The sequence below is a fragment of the Cannabis sativa genome, chromosome 3 (genome assembly GCF_029168945.1).
Source record: "Cannabis sativa cultivar Pink pepper isolate KNU-18-1 chromosome 3, ASM2916894v1, whole genome shotgun sequence".
In the NCBI taxonomy this organism is placed as follows: domain Eukaryota; kingdom Viridiplantae; phylum Streptophyta; class Magnoliopsida; order Rosales; family Cannabaceae; genus Cannabis; species Cannabis sativa.
In genome coordinates, this window is record NC_083603.1 from 62517077 (window position 1) to 62540684 (window position 23608).

At 32.3% G+C, this 23608-nt stretch overlaps 2 protein-coding genes across 2 annotated transcripts; one reads left to right on the plus strand and one right to left on the minus strand.

The window, feature by feature from the left end:
* Positions 1-10952: 10952 nt before the first annotated feature.
* Positions 10953-14220, minus strand: LOC133036222 (uncharacterized). Its single transcript, XM_061112737.1, has 4 exons — positions 13895-14220; positions 11928-13827; positions 11261-11525; positions 10953-11170 (listed from the first exon to the last, which is right to left on the minus strand). The coding sequence occupies exons 1-4, from the start codon at positions 14218-14220 to the stop codon at positions 10953-10955; spliced, it is 2709 nt and encodes a 902-aa protein (XP_060968720.1).
* A 3534-nt stretch (positions 14221-17754) lies between these two features.
* On the plus strand, positions 17755-23342 carry LOC115711539 (flavin-containing monooxygenase FMO GS-OX-like 9). The gene is made up of 7 exons (XM_030639891.2): positions 17755-18574; positions 18817-18887; positions 19031-19189; positions 19289-19371; positions 21629-21764; positions 22015-22188; positions 22796-23342. The coding sequence occupies exons 1-7, from the start codon at positions 17971-17973 to the stop codon at positions 23003-23005; spliced, it is 1437 nt and encodes a 478-aa protein (XP_030495751.2). The 5' UTR covers positions 17755-17970; the 3' UTR covers positions 23006-23342.
* The last annotated feature ends 266 nt before the right edge of the window (positions 23343-23608 follow it).

The following is a 23608-nucleotide window of genomic DNA, read 5'->3' on the forward strand; positions in this document are numbered from 1 at the left end:
AATCATCGATAATAATTTAGAAGCTTTTGAATCGGTCCATGCCATTAAACTCAAAACTTCAAGCAGGAACGGAATATCGGCTTTGAAACTAGATATGAGTAAGGCCTTCGACCTTGTTGAATGGAGATTTATTCATGAAGTTATGAGAACAATGGGTTTTTATGAGAATTGGATATCTCTTGTTATGGCCTACCTTACCACAAATAGTTTCCATTGAATGGGGAATTCGCTGGATCTATCATACCAACCAAAGGTCTTCGCAAAGATTATCCTCTATCACCTTACTTATTTTTTATATGTTTAGAAGGCTTATCTTGACTATTACATCTTGAGGATATGTCGGGAAATCTCAATGTTTTTAAGCTTACAAGACGTGCTGAACCAATTTCCCATTTGTTATTTGTTGATGACAGTTTGCTTTTCTGTGAAGCAAATGAGAGCTCTTGTCAAGCTATCAAGAGAGTATTGGATATTTATCACCGAGCTTCAGGCCAAATGATAAATGCTGATTAATTTGTTTTGTCTTTCTCCCTTAATACCACTTTAGCTGCACAAGTTTATTTTCATCGACAACTTTCTATGTCCATTTGCGAGTCTCATGAAACGTATCTAGGCCTGCCTGCTTACTCAAGATAAGATAAGAAACTTTTATTCAATGGTATTAAAGAGAAAATTTAGAGGCTTATGCCCACATGGAGTGAAATGTTTTTCCAAAATGAGGCAAAGAAGTGCTTCTTAAAGTGGTGGTTCAATTGATTCCTATGTATGCCATGAGTTGTTTTCGACTACGTAATATATATAATTTACAACCAACTTGAGTCCATGATGTCAAAATTTTGGTGGGAACAGATGAAAAAGGGTCAAAAATACATCAAAAAAATTGGAAATTTCTTTGTTAAATGATAGGAGATCGAGGTATGGGCTTTCGATGTTTTGTGAATTTTAATCAAGCTCTTCTCCCCAAACAAGCGTGAAGATTATTAGAAAATCCTAGATCTCTTTTTAGCAAAGTTCTCAAAAGTTGATACTTCCAAAATAATTCATTCTTGGAAGCACATCATGGCCATTCACCTTCTATGACTTGACAAGGAATTATGTGGGGATGAGAGCTTTTATCGGCTGGTTTAAGATGGAAGATTGGTGAAGGTAGACGGGTTGGATGTGGTTTTGATCCTTGGATCCCAAGTCACAATGAATTTGTCCTGATTCGTTTTATGGGGCCTCCAGATAGGGTAGTAGCTAATTTTATCACTGATGAAAAGTAATGGACTGTTGGGTTACTTACCCAATATTTTTCACCATTAGATGTTGACCAAATCCTCACTATTCCATTGAGTTTTTTTCCTAGTGCTTACATTATTATCTAGCACCATCACCATTCGGGCATCTACACAGTAAAATCATGTTACCATTCTGTTTTGTTTTGTGCCCTAAATAAAACCTATTTCAAAATAATCAGATTTACTAATTAATAAAGATCAGAAATAATTTTTTTTTTTGTTGCATGGTTCCCATGATTTATTTCATGATTATAAATTCTATTAGGTCCAGAACATATATATTTGTTCATGATTATAGTGTTGTCAGCACAGTGGAATATAATCATGATTATATGTTCAAAAGTTTAATTCCCTAATTTGTCAGTACACTGGATTTAGACTGGCATGATAATTAGCGATAGGTATACTTACACCTTAGATAAGTGTTATGTTCTTTATAGGGCATTGACAAAGTTTACCAGTATCGGATGTATGGAGTATACATTGGAAGGGACCGATATTGAACTTTGATTAGATATGATAAATTTACCGTAATATCTATTCAATTCAATATCACCTAGTTGATCCTAGATCAAATGATCTTAATCATGACATGATTAGGTTCGATCTCAAGAGTGTTATTTGTGTTCTTTGATTTGTTACTTAAGCCTACTTTTTGGTCAGGGTGATACGTACATTTTGGGAACACTATAGTACAATTGAATGGGAGCGCTAAACATACATATGGAATCTATAGCTTCTATAGGTATTTAGAAGTGAAATGATGATTTCCTTCGAGCTTGCTGAATAGAGATAAATGATTGAGATCTCATTTTAGTGATTATTTTATTTCACTAAAATATCATTTATAGGTGGCAAGTGTTTTAAGGATAAAATACATTGAAAGGGTGTAACGGTAATTTTATCCCTATGCAATGTAGATCATCTATAGAGGATCATTGACTATTGGGATTATAACAATGGATAATTACTAGTGTATCTATATCGTGGAACATATAGAGCGTTCTTTATGATTGAGAGTGCAATTCCAAGTTCTATGCGTGGATGCAACAAGGAATTAATAAGATAGTGAATTTACTTTGTAAATTCTTGGTCTGCTTATTAGAAGCTCGGTTATATAGGCCCATGGTCCCCATACTAGTTAAGACCATACTGCTTGTAAGACTGATTTAATGATTTTAGTTAATCAATTATAATTCTAAAATTAGACTATGTCTAGTTTATGAATTTTCACTAAGCAAGGGCTTAAATGTGAAGAAAATAGATTCTAGGGTTTATTTGTTAATTAAGAGACTTTATTAAGTCTAATTAATAAATATATTAAATGACAATATTATTTAATAATTACTTTTTAGTTATTAAATAATTGGAATTGGCATTTAAGTGGTTAAATTGGAAAATTGGCGTTTTTGAGAAAATGAGATGGAAAAATGACAAAATGGCAAACTTACAAAGTGGGGCCCAATCCAATATCCATGGTCGGCCACTTAGTGTAGATTTTACCATTTATTTTTCTAATATTTTAATGCTAATTAAATCTAACCTAAACCTAGGTGATTGCCTATAAATAGATAGTGATGGCTCACACTTAAAAGATTGATGAAATTTCTTGTCTTCAGAAAATTGAGCCTCCTACCTATAGCCGAACCTATACCCTCTCTTTTCTTCTTCAAATTTTCATACCTTGAGTGATAGAGTGAGTGCCCACACACATCAAGTGGTTTCTCAATCATAGTGTGGAAGACTGTGAAGAATTCAATCAACAAGAAGGAGAATCGAGCTCAAGGAAGGAGAGAAAGAGATCCAGGTTCAGATCTTGATAATGTTTTGCTACAGAAAGGAATCAAGGGCTAGAGATCTTCACGGAAGGAGTCATTATATTCCGCTGCACCCAATGTAAAGTTTTCTTAAATCCTTATGTGTTTATTTCATTGTTTTAGAAATTCATATTAGGATGTTAATGAAACATACTTGTTAGTAAATCTAGATCCTGGTAAAATAATTACAACACATTCTACGTCATCTTTGACAGAACTAGATCAGTCCTCACCATCCACTAAAAATAAATTTTTTTCGCTTGGAGAGTCCTCTAGGATGCTCTTCCTATAGCTACTTTGCTGGTAAGAAGGAAAATGATGACGAATCTACTTGCTCGATCTGTATGAGAGCTTGGGAATCTATTGAACATGCACTTTTTGGATGTAAATATGTTCGTTCGGTATGGCGGCATTCCCAAATAATGTTAGATTGGGCTAAGGCTTCAGTTATGCATAAAGGAGATTTTATAGTTCATCTCTCTTCAATACTTACTAAAGCTAAAATGGAACATGTCTTTTGTCTTCTATGTGCAATATGGACCAAAAGAAACAGGGTTGTATGGATGTCCATCAAAACTACCCTCAATAGTAGTCATTTTCGGAGAAAACTATCTGCAAATTTTTTGAACAGCTTGCATAAAGTACCATCCAATGCACAGTGCAACCCTAAGGCTCTCACTGACATTGCCAGATCAGGTTCCATGGAAGCCCCCGCCAATTGGTGCGCTTAAACTGAATGTAGATGAAACTTTGAATGCTTGTCAAAATTGCATAGGAGTTGGAAAGTGATCAGAGATGATAAAGGTCAGGTTGTTGCTGCTCTTGCAACGTCGATTATAGGAAATTTCACATTTTATGAGATTGAAGCTAAAGTAATGTTTCATAGTTTGGCATGGGCCCTTGATATGCAAATTGTTGTTTCTCATATTGAGACAGATGCTTTGTTGGTTGCCAATGCTATACACCGTCAACAATAATCTTTTCTTTTAAAGATTTAATTGTTGATGTATCTTGTCTTCTTTCCTTTTCTTTTTGGAGTAAATGTTACTCATGTCAAACGCACAGCTAATATGGTTGCTCACAGTTTGACAACATTTTCTCTAGAGTTGGATGAAGCTAGCTTTTGGTTGGAGACTTTACCCCCATAGAATAAGAAGAAGAAGAAGAATAATAATAATAATAATAATAATAATAATAATAATAATAATAATAATAATAAGGGAAAAAAACAGGAAAATTCCAAAAAAAGGGTAAAATATTACAATATTACTATGGGTCGGCCTAATCAACATTTATACAGCCCACATTAACAAAATTACAAAAATACCACCTGGCCTATACCTTCAGTCGCACATCACGAACAGAGACGATGAAGAAACCTCCATCGATCCAATCTGCTACGCAACCACAATGAAACCAGATCGAGCGTAGAACAACCATAAATTCCGGCGAAATTTGATTTGGAAAAGAAGAACTCCAATGATCTAAATAGAAAATTACAAAAAAAAAACCAAAAAAACCGTGAAGAAACTGAAATTAAACATTTGATATCGGTTTTTATCGTTCAAAATCACTCAATCCAGCCTCGAAAATCCAGATTGAAGCAATGTAAATCTGTATTAAACAGATCTGGAGCTCCCCCTCGAATCCAAAAAAGGTATGATATGAAAAAAAATTCAACAATGAATATACGTCATATACAGTTGGATTCTGGTTGATTCACTGGTGTACAACAGGCATTTCAGATTCTTAAAAACAAAAAAAATAAGATCTGATTCTGATTAAGGAACCACATGTTACAAATAAGGGTGTTTTTAATTTTTTGCATTGCCTTACAGTTGTAATATCGTTTTAAAATGGTTTACAAATTATGAAGGAGTGTCACTTGACGTGTACCAAAAACTAGCAGATATACAAGGTACGATTTATGGAAATGGTGGCAAATTAGTTTTATAATAGTTGGAAATTGATCTGATTCAAATAAACATGATGAAAAGTCACAATGAGAAACAACTATGTTAATTTGAGTAAAGAGTTGTGGTTTTTAAGTTGATTTACAGTTGCATAATCATTTTATAATAGTTTAATTACAATTTTTGCAGGAATTTATTTTGGAAAAGAGAAAGGAGAAAACACTTTGATAAATGGTTAGTTTCTGAAATATTTTTTGACGTTTCTTAATAGTTTTATTTTAGTTTCCTTATAGTTTATTAACAGCAAAAAAATAAAATAAAAATGGTGAAAGCAGGAATCAGGACAGGAAATACAATGCTTGAACAAAGGGACAAAAATAGAAGTAAGTTTGTACTCTATTTCGTAACAGAATCAAACCAGTTTTAAAATTGTTGCCTTGCAATAATAACCATTTCAAAATCACAGGAAAGAAAGACATTCCATTCCTAGTCTTCTGCAATGGACAATTTGATGATCGAATGAATTATGAAAATTATGAAGCCAGTGGACATTTCATTTCAGCCAATTGTAACTATGAAGAATTACAACAGAAGCTCAAAGATGTCCTGGAATGCAACCAAGAAAATACTGTTTTGCAACTGAAATATCAAGTGAAGGAAGGATACCAACCATTGAGGATAAAGGATGATCAAAGCCTGCATTTCTACATACAACTCAAACTGAAGGACCCCACTTCACAACATACCCATTGTGTGTGAATGTCATCAACAACCCAACAACAACCATCAATGCATCATTCTTGGGAAATGTCAATTCATTAATTACACATACAAGCGCCTTCGAACCGATCGAATACAATGCAGCAACAACAGAAGACTCAACAAATCAACAACATACAATTGAAGCTACAGACCCGGAAGATGGGGGAGAAAATTTAGACTTCATGGACTATGCAAAACTTGTGGCAGAGGAGATGGTTGAGCAACTGGAAAGCAACAAAAACAGGGAACCAAAAATCACAGATTATGACGAACTACTAATCACAGATCCGCAACATCCTGAAATAGAAGAAGCACAAATATACAAAGATAAAGAAACACTCCAGAGTGTGCTTGGTTTCTATGCAATTAGGAACAACTTCCAATTGAGAGTGAAAATCATGTGCAAGAACATACAAAATTTGTTTTTTGGATCCAAAATGCAAGTGGGCACTAACGACATCCAGAAATGGGCCAACAAAGTCATTCATCATTCAAAAGTATGACAGGAAGGTGATACACACTTGTGATCTAAACATAAGATTTTCCGACAAAAGACAAGCTACACCGAAATTGATTGGAAACTACATCAAGCCACGGTTTACCAACATAAAAACAACTCAAACGCCACAAGATATCAGAGGAGAAATGAAACACAAGTATGGGGTGAGAATGAACTACATGAAAGCATGGAGAAGCAAAGAGCACGCTCAAGAAGAATTACGAGGAAAAGCCAACTAATCATACAAGCTGCTGCCAAGTTTTTTGCACATGTTGCAAAAAACTAATCCCGAAACAATAGTGCACATGCAAACAGAGGAAGACAACAGCTTCAAGTACTTGTTTGTCGCACTGGATGCTTCAATAAAAGGATGGAAGAAGTGCAAACCTATAATAGTTGTTGACAGAACTTTCCTTAAATCAACATATGGAGGTACATTGCTCTGTGCTTGTACACAAGACGGAAATGGGCATATTTTTCCACTAGCTTTTTCTGTTGTGGATTCCGAAAACAACAACTCGTGGCAATGGTTTTTCACAAAAGTAAGAGGAACATATGGGATTAGAGAGGAACAGTGCTTGATCTCAGATAGACATGAGAGCATAATTAAGGCAGCTCCTCATGTATTTCTAGAAATCATGCATTGCTATTGTGTATACCACCTGTTAAGCAACCTAAAAGCAACCTTCAAGAAGAATGCAAGCAAGTTGGATAAACCATTCTTCGCTGCAGCTAGAGCATACACAGAGAGGAAATTTGAATACCATATGAGCGAGTTGGACAGCTTGGACATCCGTGTCAGACCATATTTACAACAAGTTGGATACCATAAATGGTCAAGATACCACTGCAGAAACAACAAGTATTCAACTATGACTTCAAACATTGCTGAATCTCTAAATGCAGCAAACTTAGCAGCTAGAGAGCTACCAATCACAACACTGATGGAGTCATTGAGAGCTTTGATACAACAATGGACATACACAAACAGGAAAAAAGCACAGAAAACAACAATATTTTTAACACCTACAGCATCGAAGAAATTAGTCAGCAACTTTGTGGAATCATTGACATAAAATTTAAAATCTCTTAAATTTTTAAGTTGCATTACGGTTTCTTAATAGTTTATTTTCTGTTTTGAATACATAATAACAATTTTATAAATTGACTTAATTCGCAGGTAAAGCCAATAAACGAGACCATGTTCGAAGTCGTAGAACTAACCAGATCATGGGTCATCAACCTCAAGGAGAAAACATGCAGTTGCAACCGATTCCAACTTGACGAGTTACTGTGTGCTCATGCGCTTGCTGTTATAAAAGAGATGAACTTGAATATTTACAACTACTGTTCAGGTTATTACACGACAAGAATATGGCTTGAAACATACAGCGGCTCAACATATCCGGTACACAATCACACAACATGGGATGTGCCACAAAACATAAAAGATACCATTGTTCTGCCACCAAACCAAAAAATAAGATCTGGAAGACCAAGGAAACGAAGGTTTTTATCTGAATGGGATACAAAAAAACATAACAGGTGCAGCAAATGTGGTCAACACGGGCACAACCGAAAGACATGCAACAATCAAGCAATAAAATAGATACAGATGAATTATTTGAATTGTTTAATTCTGTGTGAGAATTCAAACAGGTTGCTGTGTTATATTCTATACACATGGGATTTTATTTTTTAAAAATTTTAAACAGTTTGGTAATAGTTGCAAAATCGTTTTGTTACAGTTTTGACACTTCTTAAATATTTAGTACAAAATTAACTTCTTTATTACAGTTTTAAAAAAAAGTCAGATAAGAATTGATAAAACATAAGTAATTAAAGGAAAAATGAGCAATGGAAAAACAGGGAATAAAATACATTGATTGTCAATTTTAAAATACAAGTACATTGGTTGTATATAGTTGGAAAATAGTTTCTATATAGTTGTGCGACTGTTAGTACAACATTCAACACCATTAGCGGCGGACTCCTTCACGGCTATTGGTGTCCTTTCTGGCCGCTAAAGGGCATTAGCGGCGGACTTCGGCCGCTATTGTCCCGCCGCTAATGCTTGGCCGCTATTAATAGTATTAGCGGCCAAAAAAGGGGTCCGCCGCTAATACGATTAATAGCGGCGGAGCATTAGCGGCGGGACCCCGCCGCTAATGCCCTTTGTCAGTTTCGTGTTTCGAGACTGACAAAGGGCATTAGCGGCGGGGTCCCGCCGCTAATGCTCCGCCGCTAATACCCGTCATAATAAAAAAAAAATAATAAATATTTATAAAAATTTATTTATATATTAATCTTATATATAAATAATAATTACTTATATAAATATTTAATAAATAAAATCTAATTAATATAATTATAACAATTTAATAAAATTTATTGATAATTTAAAAATGTCTCCAATAATTAACTTTAACATATTAATCCTAATAAAATATTGTCTCAAAACTAAACTAAATTATTACAAAACATAAATAAATTATTCATTAACATCTTTATTCAGGTCTCCAATTATAAAGTCTTGATCCGAATTATTTTCGTTACGAGTCCCCGAAGCCCGTGGCGGAGAAGGCACATATGCTTGGTCTGATGATAAACCCAGTGTTAAATTACCAAGCTCAGCTTGGTTGAAAATGGGAGTTGAATAAAATTGGTTCTTCTGCGATGAACTCCCAAATAATCCAAAATCAGCAAAGTTTGAGCCGAGCGGAGGAGACTCTGATGGTGTTCGGTATAAGAACTGATTTCCCAATGGCGGACCAGACTGTTGTTGCTGATGAGGAAAAGATGGGGTTGCTGCTGCAAAAAAATTTCAAATTGCTGCTGTGACAAACTTTGGAATTGTTGTTGCGAAGACGGCTGTTGTGGTTGAGGAGGTTGTTGTTGTTGTTGTTGTTGCTGTTCCGGAGGAGCGGCATAACTCTGAGAAGACGAACCACCAGGCGACTGCGACTGACTATACGTTTGAATAAAATTCTCAAATCGCGGGTTAAATATATGAGCACGTTGTTCAGTCGTCAAATTACCCCCCCAAGTGGCACGCATAGCTGAGAAAATTTCTGCCACAGTGCTCATCATTTCAGTAGTTGGTGGGGGAGGCACCATCGATTGAGTTTGAGGGATTGGTTTCTTTCCTTTGCCCTTGAGCCTTTCACCCACGCCTCTTTGATAGTCAGATCTTTGGCCTAGAACTGTTTCCAAAACGTCAAACTAATAACCAGTATCAGATTCAGATTCAGTACCAGTATCGCTCTGGGATTGCCGTTCAAGTCTTTTCCTATCTAGCTTCTTGATTAGTTCCTCCTATTTAAATTAAAATTATTAGAATATATAATTAATATAAAATATAAATTTTAATAATAAATCATTTTATTCACTTACATAATCTTTTGCAGCTAATTCATTAACGAAAGTGCCAGACGGCTTTTTCACATGGATCTCCTTCCATGCTTCAACTACATGCTCTCCAGGAGGACCCTCCTATACGAACATAAACAATTAAATTAGTTTATTATAAGAAAAAAATATTATTAACAATTAAAGAATTAATACATACCATTCCGTGGTGTATGGAAGCCAACGATTTTGTGCCTTGCGTTGTTGGATATTTCATTAGTTGCCGATTCGATTTATTTTTAGTTGAAAGATTCAAAAAAGCCTCGCTAACGAACAATTCGCAAACCGGTTTCCAAGTCTCGATATTCAAGTAGTCAGGGAGGAATTTGAGAACTGTCTCCCAATCTTCTGGTTTTTTGTAATGTTGTTTAAAATGCTTGTGTCTGAGTGTCTTTCGCTCACTATACCGCTCCACCATCACCGAATATAAAGTCCCCATAAGTAGGTCTCAGTGGGGATTCCCATCGATATCAAAATAGTACTGTGTAATAAAATAATTTAAAATTATATTAATTTACAAATGAGGACATAAAATTATTACAACTATTAATAATTAAAAATCACTTACTCTTATTCGATTGAGCACTTGATCCTTATATTGTTGGGGTACATCAGAAAAATTTAGATGACCACCCGGGCACAACATGCTTACTTGTTGGCAAGAAATAGAAAATAATTGCTTGCTTCAGTGCCAACAACTTTGCCAGTTTCAAGATCTACCTCCACCGCTAAGGGCTTACCAGCTTCTCTCCTTTTTTTTTCGCGGTTAGCGTTTGCTGCAATCCCATGACCCTTTCTGACCGGAGGTGGAACTATATTTATTCGAGAGAAAAATAATTTTATTAGTAAATCATACATTCACTATTTATATTCAGAACAATGTTAGATCTGAAAAAATATGAAAACCTGATTCGCAGGACGACGGTACCCTAGAAGGATCAGGGGGATCCCTGCCATGACCATCCACACCATGGTATGTCGCTAACGTAGCTAACATTGTACTTTACTTTGAAGACGAAAAAAAATGTAAAAATTCACAAAATGTGAAACACATAATTGAAAGTTCACACAAATGTTAATGCGAAAGAAATTAAAAAGTCATTTAATTGTAAAAAGTTTTAGTAACAAATGTTTATAAAATAAAAGTTACACCGACGAATCACTATCATTTCCATCATTCACCAAGTTTACATTTTCATCATCCACATGTTCAACTAGTAAATCATCTACTTCTTCAGCAACATAATTTTCATCAAGTTCATTATTCTCTATCTCAAAATCCACTAATCAACTCTCCAAGATCAACCGTCAACACAAAATTGGAAGAGTTAGAATCACTAACAACATCAACATCAGTCTCATCTTCATTGTCATTAATGTCCCAAATTTGTCGATGGCTAATATCTTCAACAACCTTCCAATCGCGACCTCTGAGTGGATCTTCAAGATAGAAAACTTGCTTCGCCTGGTTAGCAAGGATGTACGGTTCATCTTGATACCAATAGCCACGAGTATTTATACTGGTTATATTATTTTCAGTGATTGTCTTCTTTCTTAATGGATTAGTGTTATATCATTTACATTCAAACAATGTCACTGTATATGCACCAGTATAAGATACAGTGATTACATCTTCAAGTGTGCCGTAGTAATTAAACCCTTCAGTTCCAGCAACAGTAACACCACTATTTTGTGTCTTCCGCTTTTGGTCTCGCTTCGACGCAATAAACTGAACACCATTCACTACACAACCTTCGTAAAATGTATCTATGTAATCGGAGCCAGAAGCTAGAGCGAGTAACTCATCACCATTTTGTAAAGTTCCAAGCTTGTGCAACTCATATATCTAAATACATAAAATGTATTAATATGAGAGGAATATAAATGGTTGAATTAAAACTTTACAATTTTGTCATTATACCTTCTTATGAAACTACGGACGAAAAGTTTGCCTATGCAAGACATCGTGATTACCATTAGGATATTCATGCCTGATCTTGTCCAAATGTTCACTGTGAAGTATGATAATGTCAAGGTACGATAGAGGGAGATAGAGAATAAAAACTAAAAATTTAATAAAATAATTTATAAAAATGTAACAAACTTACTCTAAGTAAGCTTGGATTTCAGGAGAATTTTGAAGAATTTACCACTCAGCTTTTTCACGACCGATATGATCAAGAGGCTTGATAATTCCGCTAGTCAAAGGACGAGATTGAGAATTAAAAACTGAGAGATAGCGACACACAGAAGGCGCGTCTTCATTTCGATCAAGCCGATTAAATCTTGTTTCACACTCTTTAAAGTACATTGAACAAAAGGTTACTGCCTCATCAGCAACATAACCTTCTGCAATTGACCCTTCAGGACGTGCCTTGTTTCCCACATAATTCTTCAATTTTTTCATGTACCTTTCAAAATGATACATCCATCTCATAAAGACTGGGCCACCCAGTATCGCTTCTTCAGGAAAATGTAATACCAAATGTATCATTATGTCAAAAAAAGCTGGAGGAAAAATCAATTCCATCTTGCATAATGACAAAATTAAATTATTTTGAGCATCCTCCATATCTTTTACATTTAGAGTTCTCGAGCATAATTGTCGAGAAAAATTACACAGCTTAATAGTTGTTGCAGTGTCACGAGGTAGAAATTTACGGACACCAATCGCTAGTACTCGCTGCATAATGACATGACAATCGTGGGATTTTAACCCAATAATGTTTGACTCATCTGGAGAAACTTTGCTCTTTAAATTTGAACAGAAGCCATCGGGAAACTTGATTCCTTTAACAAACTGACAAAATAGTTGTCTTTTCTCACGAGTCAAAACATAAGGAGCATGCGGTTTTATTAGCCTGCCATTCCCATCTTCATAAATCCACAATGATTCCCTAATACCCATCTTCTTTAAATCATGTCGCGCATTGGTTGTGTCCTTTGATTTATCATTATCCAAGATGGTTCCTAGGAGACTATCACACACATTCTTCTCAACATGCATGACATCAAGGTTGTGTTTTAAAATATTCGTGCTCCAATACTCCAACTCGTAGAAAATACTTTTTTTCCTCCAATTACAAGTTTCTGCAACTCTTCTACGTTTCACGCCACCAAAATTTTCATGATGTCCGGGAATTTGGGGTTCGAGAGTATTAACTTGTGATAATATCTCTTCACAAGTAAATCGTCTTGGAGGAGGTCTTCTTTCAACTTTACCATAAAATCGAGTATCCCTTCTCATTGCATGGTTACTTGGCAAGAACCTTCTATGACCAACATATGATGTCTTCCCGATCACTCGAATGGACGTCGTGTCTTCATTACAAGTAGGGCAAGCTTTATAACCTTGACCACTCCACCCAGACAAGCTACTACGAGCAGGAAAATCATTCACTGTCCACAAAAGCGCAGCACGCATGGTGAACATCGAGTTGGTCGAACTATCTCTCGTTGGTACCCCATTATTCCACAACTCCTTTAATTCATCCACCAACGGTCTTAAAAATATATCCATGTCTTTACCCGGAGATTTTGCACCAGGAATTAGGGTAGATAGCAAAAAATAATTATCTTTCATACATAACCAAGGTGGTAGATTATAATTAGCCAACACCACTGGCCACATGTTGTATGCAAGACTCATGTTGCCAAATGGATTAAATCCATCAGCAGCTAACCCAAGTCGAACATTTCTTGGGTCCCTTGCAAACTCGGGATGTTTTGCATTAAAGTCTTTCCAAGCTAGACCATCGACCGGGTGTCGCAACACCCCATCATCTTTTGATTTTCCAGTATGATGCCATATCATGCTCTTCGCTGTAATCCTCGAACTATATAATCTTTTAAGTCGAGGTGTCAACGGAAAGTATCGCATGACTTTGCAAGGAACTTTTTTTCCTTTGCCGTTCTCGGAAGTAACCCAACGACTAGTTCCGCAAACTGGACAAGCCTCCTTGGATGCATTCTCCTTATAAAATAGGCAACAATTATACAAACAGACATGGATAGAGTCATAACCCAAGCCTAATTTCTTCAATCTCTTTTTTGCCTCGTAGTAAGTTGCTGGAATATTATTTTCCTTTGGAAATGCAAACTTTAAAAGCTTCAACAATTCTTCAAAGATGTTATTAGGAATTTTTCCTCTAACTTTTAAATGCAATAGCTTTGCTAAAAAAGTTGAGAGACGAAATCCAATCACAACCGGGATACAATTCAGCTTCAATTTCCTCAAATAAGTCATCAAAATGAGGGTTTGTGGTTGGTTGTTCATCTTCTCCTTGTACATCCTCTGTTGTTGGGGGAAAGAAATCTTCTAGAATAGGAATCATTTCATCCTCTGATTCAACATCGCCAACTGCTACATCATCGACAACATCCTCAGGCTCGCCGTGATAAATCCACTTCTCATATCCTTGCATGAAACCTTGATCAAATACGTGTGCTCTAACCCTATCTATTTTTTCAAACCTACTATTTATACATCTCACACAAGGACATCGAATTCTTCCATCACAATCCTTATGTTCTGATGTCATTGCTAAAAAGGCTTGTAGACCATTCCAAAATTCATGGCAACCACGATTTCTGATTTTGGTCCAAGACTTATCGATTGTCGCCATCTACAATTTAGGCGACAAATAAAGTATTAAAAATTTGAATGATTTGTTAAGTGTTATGAAATATAACAAAGCTATGGTATATATTTATAAGTATACCAAAGCATTGAGATATTCTTTTCAACATTAATAAAATTTTATGAATATTTTATGAATTAGACACATTTAAATAAAAAATTTATTTATTAAATTATAATTGAAACTTAAATTTAAAAAATGAACAAATTACTCTTTAATAACATTTTAATTTTTATGTTATTTATTAATTTATATAAAAAAAAATCCTAACCATAGTTTCTAGATTTAAATATTTATTTTTTTAAACAACTTATTAAAAGTTAATAAACTTATCTATTTTTCCTATCTACAATATAAACCACAAATGTAATATTAAAAGTTTAATAATTTATAGTATTATGAAAGTCTTTTAAATTACACACATGTTATTTCAACTTTTAAGTAAAAGAATAATATTAACAATTTAATTGTAATAAACTTTAAAAGAAGTTTATTCATTTAATTGCCAATTATATTTAAATTACAAAATAAATAAATTCTTCATTATGAATTATTTATTTTAAACAAAATATATTATTTAAAATTTATATAATTTATTAAAATTTAAACTAATTTTTTTATTTAGTTTATAAAATTAAAAGTTTATCTTTATAAAATAAATCTATATTAAATTATAATTTTTTAATTCTATTAATATTCTCAATTTTTTATAATAATAAAATTATATAAACATAAAATTCCATTACATGTTTTTTTAAAAAAACTTACATAAAAGTTTAATAATTTAATTACAATTTTTATTAAAATTAAAAAAATACTTTTTTATTTAACTTTTTAATTTTTAATATTCAAATTTTTATGTTATATTATACTTTTTTAATTTTTTCAATTATTTTCATTTTTCTTTATTTAAAAAATAAAGAATTACAAAACTTAACACCTAAAATTAAACCAAATAATTTTTTAACTATCTTCATTTTATTATGATAATACTACATATTTAACATACCCGATAAAATTAACTAAATCAAATAAAAATTATAATATAACAACAAAAATAACAAAAATAAATACTTTCAATTCCACAAAATAAATTAAAAAAGTAAAAAAAAAATACAACAATAAAATATGTATATAAACTTTACAAAATATATTTATTTGGCATATACACTCACCAAAATTATATTATAAATAGTTTGAATTGAATGAGCAGGAATTATCCCGCCCATTTTTTAGAGGCGGACTATTAGCGGCGGGGTCCGCCGCTACTAGTATTAGCGGCGGAGCAGTTGCGGCGGACTGCCCGCCGCTAATATGTTTTCAAAAAAAAAACGGCCAACATTAGCGGCGGACCCCACTCTCCGCCGCTAATACCCCTGTTATTAGCGGCGGAGGGGGTCCGCCGCTAATAGGTCCGCTGCTAAAGAGTTAAATTGTTGTAGTGTGTATATAAAAACTTGAACAATGAGAAAAACATACAACTTCTGCTGATACAAACATATAGAATAAACATGTTATAAGGATTAATGTCAAATATCCTAAAAGTTTAAAACCAGATCCAGAGTATAAAACCAAATATAATACCTAGATTCAACCAATAACACTAACTATTGTCTGATAATAGATTCAACCAATAACACCAAATAGTCACCAAATTAAAAGATCCTACTTTTTCAATTTAGAAGCCTTAGAAGACTTGTTTTGCTTCTCATCCTCGCTATCAATGCTTTCATCAATTTTCCTTTGGCCATATGAGAAGAAAAGTGCAGCAAGTCGAGTACGATAAACTTCGATGTCAAAATCCGCAGGAACATCTTTTCCATGGATGAAGAACTCGGCAAATGCAGCCACATATGCTCCACAATCACTGTAAAAACAGAGAAAGGAAAAACAGTTTAGCAACTAAAAAACAACATAAAATAAATTAAAAGAAACAACTCACTTTTTCTACTGAGACGGCAGACCACTAATCTCCACAATTCTTAGAGGAGCTGTAGGGTCAAAACCTAAAGCAGGAGCGTGTGACCTATTCTTCCAGAAACCAAGTAGATCAAAAAACAAAGGGAGCAACACAGAATAAGCCTTCACGGCATTCCTAGCTGCAGCATTCATTTTCGCAGTCCTCAAAGAATTATACAGAAACAGAATCCCTTCATTCAAGTCAAGACGACCAAACACCCAATGACTTTCCCTCCTTAGATTGATGATGAATAACACATGATCGGCTTCATACCAAGGCTTAGAACACGGAATTCGCAAACCTCGAATGTAATGCGTTAATGGGTGGGCAGCATGAATGTACGACATCTTAGTCTTCATTGACTTGGCTTTGTTAAACTTGTGGTACAAAGCTTGGATGGAATCATCAAAGAGACAATCAGTTGTCGCAAAATTTAATGTCACATCGGAAGAATATTTACCTTTTTTCCTAAGGTAATAGAATATGGTGTTTTTATGCTGAAACAAAAATATGACAGAAACACAAATCAAAAGGTTGAACAACAGTTTAAAAACTTTAATACAGTATCTAAACTTAAAAACATTTAAAAAGCAACTGAAAACCAACTATCATAAACTATTTTGGAAAATGGAAACTTTACCGAGTCATTTATAAACATGTCGCAGATAGCCAAATGATAAAACCAAGTTTATCCTCCAGATAATCAACACCTAACCTAAAACTTGGGGAAACGAAAATGAAACTGAAAACCAACCTCTGTTCGAACTTCGGCAGCAACACTAGCTTTTTTACCAAAAATTTCTTCAACCATTTGCTCTTCCACACTGAGCTTCGATTTCTTCTTAGCATGTGGCCTCCCATGCTTGGTTAAAGAAGGAGCAAAATCAGAATCCTCCTCTTCAACAATCGAACGTTTACCCTTTGCTTTGTTAGCTAGAGATTTCAAGCCCATTTTCAAATTTTTTTCTGAACTGGGGAAGGAGATGAGGATGAACGGTCGATAGCCATTTTAAAAAGAAATTGGAAACAAAAATAAACTGAGAGGGAAAAAAACGTGAGGAATCGTGGGTTGAGTGGGAGTTGAAAATTTTTGGAAGAACAAAAAATGAGAGGGAAAAAATCGTGATGAATAGTGGGTAGTTATGCTTCAACAATGGAGGTTATTGATCTTCCAAACAAAAAAAAAAACTGAAAGAAAATCAAAAATCAAACGAAAAGAAAAGGAAAAAAGAGAGGGGAGAGAGTGGAAGTTGATTGATGTATGACGGGGATGGCACACGTGTCTGTGCATGGAAATGATGTGTAAGTGGTATAATTGTAATAAAAGAAAGAGGATAAGTAAAAATGTTGATGTAAGCGTATAGGGGTAAATCTGTAATAAATTGTGCAAATTAAATTTTTGGTGTAAAAATTTCTAATAATAATAATAATAATGCATTATATCTTAAAATCATTGCGTAACATTCTATAGTGACAACATCTATATAATTTATAAATAATGCATTTGACACCCATAAATCCTTCACAACCAATACAACAACATAACCAAACTATTTCTCCTTTCTTTTCCCGGCCGTCGTCAGTCTCTACAAAACAAAACAAAAAATTATTATTAACTTCACCAACCAAACAATTAATCTATTTCCAATATAGATCTCTCGATCATCAACGGCTGAGATCGACAGTAGAAGATGGTGTTATTATCAACAAGCTTATCGAAGCGGGTGTGCGTGGTAGGGGCAGGCCCATCGGGGCTGGTGGCCGCCAGGGAGCTAAGGAGAGAAGGCCATAGCACGGTGGTGATTGAGCAAAATCACGACGTTGGAGGCCAATGGCTGTATGACCCCAATGTAGATGGAGTTGATCCTATGGGAAAGGACATTACTGATGGTTTCTTAGAGGTTCATTCAAGTATGTACTCTTCTCTAAGGATAATGTCCCCTAGAGAAATCATGGGGTACACTGATTTTCCTTTCTCCACCAAAAAAGGTCGTGACTCTAGGAGATTTCCTGGTCATACAGAGGTTTACTTGTATTTGAGAGACTTTTGTGAGTGGTTTGGGTTGAGGGATATGATAAGGTTCAATACTCGGGTTGAGTATGTTGGGATGCTTGGTAATTACGATCAAAACGGTGTCGTTGGGAAAGATCACTCTATCAAATGGGTTGTCAGGAGTAAAGAAAATTGGCAAAAGAATAATAATAATATTAATAATATTTTGGTTGAAGAAATTTTCGATGCTGTGATTGTTGCTAGTGGTCATTACTCTTTTCCCAAGTTTCCTTCTATCAAAGGTGATTACTCAAATTAATATCCTCATAAACTATATATTAGTTACATATAATGATCTCTTTCTCTCTTTTTTTCTTTTTTCTTTCTTCTTTTTTCTCTTCTTTTTCTTTAAAATTAGTGGGGCTCGAGAAAGTAAAAGAAATTAAAGTGATTTTTGAGCCCTCCCCACAAAAAGATTTATACAGTTTATATATGCGACTTAATAATAGGCATTTGTACAATAATTATTTTTTCTTTTATGAAGGGATGGATTCATGGAAGAGAAAACAAATGCATAGCCATTTCTACAGGGTTCCTGATCCATTTCGTAATGAGGTAATTTTAATTAATTTCACTTAATGCTTCTAATTTCTATATATATATAGATATATATATTGTGATATATATTTTAAAGCTTTTGAATATATGATATATATATATATATAGATGTAACCATTAATAATTAATAAGATGTGCAGGTTGTGGTGATTGTTGGAAGCTCACTAAGTGGGCAAGATTTATCAATGGAGCTTGTGGAAGTGGCTAAGGAAGTGTATCTCAGTTCTAGATCGATGGACATAACTGAGGGCTTCTCAAAAGTCATAGCCAAACATCAGAACTTGCATCTTCGTCAACAGGTTATATATAATTAACTACCAATACTTTAAATATTTTAATAATATCTTCTTATTATAAAAATTGGTAGTAATTAACAATAATTAGTACTTCTATTGCAGATAGAGTCCATTGAAGAAGATGGCAAGGTCTTATTTGTAGATGGCTCTTGGGCCATAGCTGACACAATCATATACTGCACAGGGTAAAATTTTAATTTATAATTTCATCAATATTTGGTGACTAGATATTTTTCATCAAATGGAATAAGATACTATAAAGAAAAATCTTAGTGAAAAATTGTAATTTAAAAAAAATATTATAATATTTACGTTATTATTGAAAAGTTCCGACAAAAATTTTAATTTGTTGTGATTCGATAGCGGAAAAAAAAAAAAAAAAAAGAAAAGAAAAGAAAAAAAAACTGTCAATTTGTAAATATGTAATGACAAGTAATTTTATGTGGCCGTTAATAAAAAATAAAAAATAAAAAAAAAGAAAATTATAGTAAATAACTCAAATTATAGTACTATATAAATAAAAAAATTTATTTTAAAATTTGTAGAGAAATGAACTTTTTATTATTGTCTTTTACCATATGAAAAATCAATAATTTTCTTTTAATATTTTTTTTTAATTAGAAACAAATTACTTAAATATTATGGTATATGTATATTAGTTTTGTTAAAAAGAATTATATTAAAATTACATCAATTTTTTTAATTTTTTATGAGTTGTTGTGTGTTGTTGGTATATAAATTTTGTTGTACGTTATATTTTTATTTTATTGTATGGTATATTATTATTCTTAGATAATATTTATTTTTTATTTAGCTATGTATAATAGTAGTATATAATTTTATTAGTACAATACCGCAAATATTTTAATATATGTATATAATTTCATTGGCATGCTACATATATTTAATAATTATTTTTACATATTTTAATTAAATGATATATTATTTATTTTCATATTATTTAATTAATTTCTAATATATTATATAGGATAGTAGTATATAATTTTGTTGTCATAGTATATATTTTAATTGTGTAGCATATAATTTGATCAGAATACATAGTATATATATTACTAATATATTTTTTTATTATTATTGTTGTTAGTATATATATTTAGGTGAATGGTATATGTATAATTATACAATATATCATTTTTTTTATAATAATATTTAAGTTCTATTTTTTATTCTACTTTTGTTGACATGATATATATTTTATTAGCATGTTATATATTTTTATTTTTATTTATTATATATATATTATTGTAATGTATGTGTCTTTTGTTATATGGTATATAAGTTTAATTGCATAGTATATCATTTTATTTTAGATTATGCATATTTAGTTTTTATTTTATTATATATAAAGGTGTGATGTTTAATTTTATAAGTATGATATAATTATTTTATGGCTCTATATAATTTTGTTAATATAGTATATATAATTTTTTTAATAATAGTATATTATATTATTTTATTTTATTTTTATTGTAGGTATACCTGTTTTGTTATATGGTATATAATTTTTATTGTGTATAGTATAGTATATTTTATTATATATAATGATTATGTATAAGTTTTTTGGTATGTATACATATTTTAATAGTAGTATATATAATTTTGTTAATATGATATATATTTTTTCAGTATTAATTTAGTATTTTTATAATTTATTTGTTGTAAATAATTTTATTACTATACAGATTAATTTTTAGTGATACCATATATGAAATATTATTTTATATTTTTAATGATCTAACATATTTATTTATTTTTGTTACAATGTACTAATATAAAATAGTAAAAAATTATATAACGTAATTTAATTATTATAACTTTTTTTAAAAAAAATTAATATGTAGCAATGTATTTTTATTAGTTAATTTATTAATTTAGCCATTTTATTAATTATTTTAAAAAATAAATATTTATTAATTTAATTTCTAAAGCTAATTTTGCATGCCCCACAAAAAATATGTACTGTTACTACTGTATCTAAAAAAAAATTATTAAAAGGTAATTATTAATTTTTTCCAAACAAAAAAAGAGAAATATTTTTTTGTTTGAATTTGTATGGCATTTTTAATAAATATTTTTATTCTTCTTAAACTAGTCTTCTCATTTGTCTCGTTATCATGCAATTAGTTCTATATATATTTTTTTTAATATAATTTGATTAGTTAACAAGTAAACGTAAAGAAAGATTATATTATACTACGAAAAGGGTTGAAGCTTTGTTTGGTGTGATTGGTTTATCATGTTCTTAGACAGGGAGGGGTTGGGGAAGATATTGCGTGGTCCACCCTTAATTGATTAAACAAGACTGATCAGAGCTTGTCCTTCAATCTATCGACAAAATCATACCCAAAAAAAATTGATTAAAGCAAGTGGGGTTTGTCTTTTGGTCAATATAATTATACATATTTGTATATACTTTTGCAGATATTCCTACACATTCCCATTTCTTGACACCAAAGGAATAGTTAGTTTGGATGATGAGAGAGTGGGTCCTCTTTTTGAGCATACCTTCCCTCCCTCACTTGCTCCTTCTCTCTCCTTTATAGGCATTCCTAAAAAGGTACAACCTTTCCTTCTCTATCTGCCTCTCTCCTTATGAGGTTTATTTCCCCAAAGAACTCTAATATGTTCAAATTTTGTGACTTATTAAGGGCTACAACTATTGTTTAAGGATAGGAATATTCAATTGTATAAAAATAGAAGTTGAGGACCTAAATGTAAAAACAAACAAAAATGAATGTTGAGTTAATTTGAATACGTAGTATCATTTAATAGTAATTACTAATTGTAGTGTTTTTATATGTATGCAGATAATTGGTTTTCCTTTCTTTGAATCTCAAGCGAAATGGATAGCACAACTGTTGTCTGGAAAAAGAAGATTGCCATCATGGGATGATATGATGCAATCCATCGAGGAATTTTATCGCTCAAGGGAACTTGCTGGTATTCCAAAGCCAAATACTCATGATATTGCAGATTTTGAGGTATATCTTTATATTACATCACCACATCACCTCACTACCTTTGTTTTTTGTTGAGTGTAGAATACAACTACTATTATATATAATTAATTAATTTTTATTAGTACAATTAATGCACCGTTGATATCAACACTTTGTCACATATGCTTGACTTCACTTCTTCTAGTGATCTTATTATTAATTGACCCCAAAAAAACGTAGGAAGCATTTGAATGTTATTTTCACAAATCTATTCGACCTTGAAAAAATACTTTTGTTATCTAGCATTTTCTGCTTTATGGTCTAAATTAATATATTATTTATAATCAAAATGTTAGACAATTATATATATTGCAAGAAATGAAAACATCATATTTATTAAAATGAAACAAGTAGACCCCACCAAATTAATTAACACCATGAACAATTTTTTCTTTAAATACTTAAGAGTGCAGTAGAGGTTGTGTGACTCGATTAACTTTGTTCTGGACTAATTTGATGATTATAATTGAAATAGTAATCACGAGTATGAATATATATATATATAAAAATATATATACTAGTTTATAATTAAAGTGAATTGAATGATATATAGCTTGCATTCTAAGCTGGAAAATCCTTTTATTTGCAGTATTGTGACAGATATGGAGACTATGTTGGATTTCCACACTTAGAAGAATGGAAAAAACAGCTATGCATATCATCCTTACAAAATTATCAATCCAACTTAGAGACTTACAGGGATTCATATGATCAAGATCAAGAGCTGCTTAAGGAGGCTTTTCAAAGTCCACATTTCACTCAGTTTCTTGCAGATCACCCTCAACTTCTTGCTCTCTGAAGATGTTATAGTGATTTTTTATTTGGTTAATTATTATGAATACTATTTTTGCTTCAAGAAAACATTTTCCTACTTTTTGTACCTTTCTCAAGGAAGTTGGATTTTGGGCTATGGGTTTGTTAGTAGACTATATATTAGGACCATTGGCTTAAATAGAATATTGCAGCAAAAGCTAGAAGGCAATACATTTAGCATTTGCTTATTCTCTTCAAGAACGACGAAGAAAGAAAAAGAAAAAAGGTCCAAGTTTCCTATATCTAAAAAGGGCCAAACCTCTATATGTTTGTTATAAGAAATTAAAATAAATCTACTGTGATGTGTTTGAGATTTGATTAAATGTAGTCCATGGAATGATTTAAATTTTATGTATGTGAGCTAATATCCAAGTACCGAAATATTATAAATTGGTTATATATATTATAAATTATTTATTTTATCCAAGTACCCTAATCTCATAAATAAACACCTATAAATTCATAATGTGGTTTCAATTTACATAAAATAATGAGTCAATTGGTGACAATATACTAGTGGGTAATGTGATCTATCTTTTACTATATGAAAATTAGCGTATTTAAGATTCAGTTCTTGTCCAACTGTTAA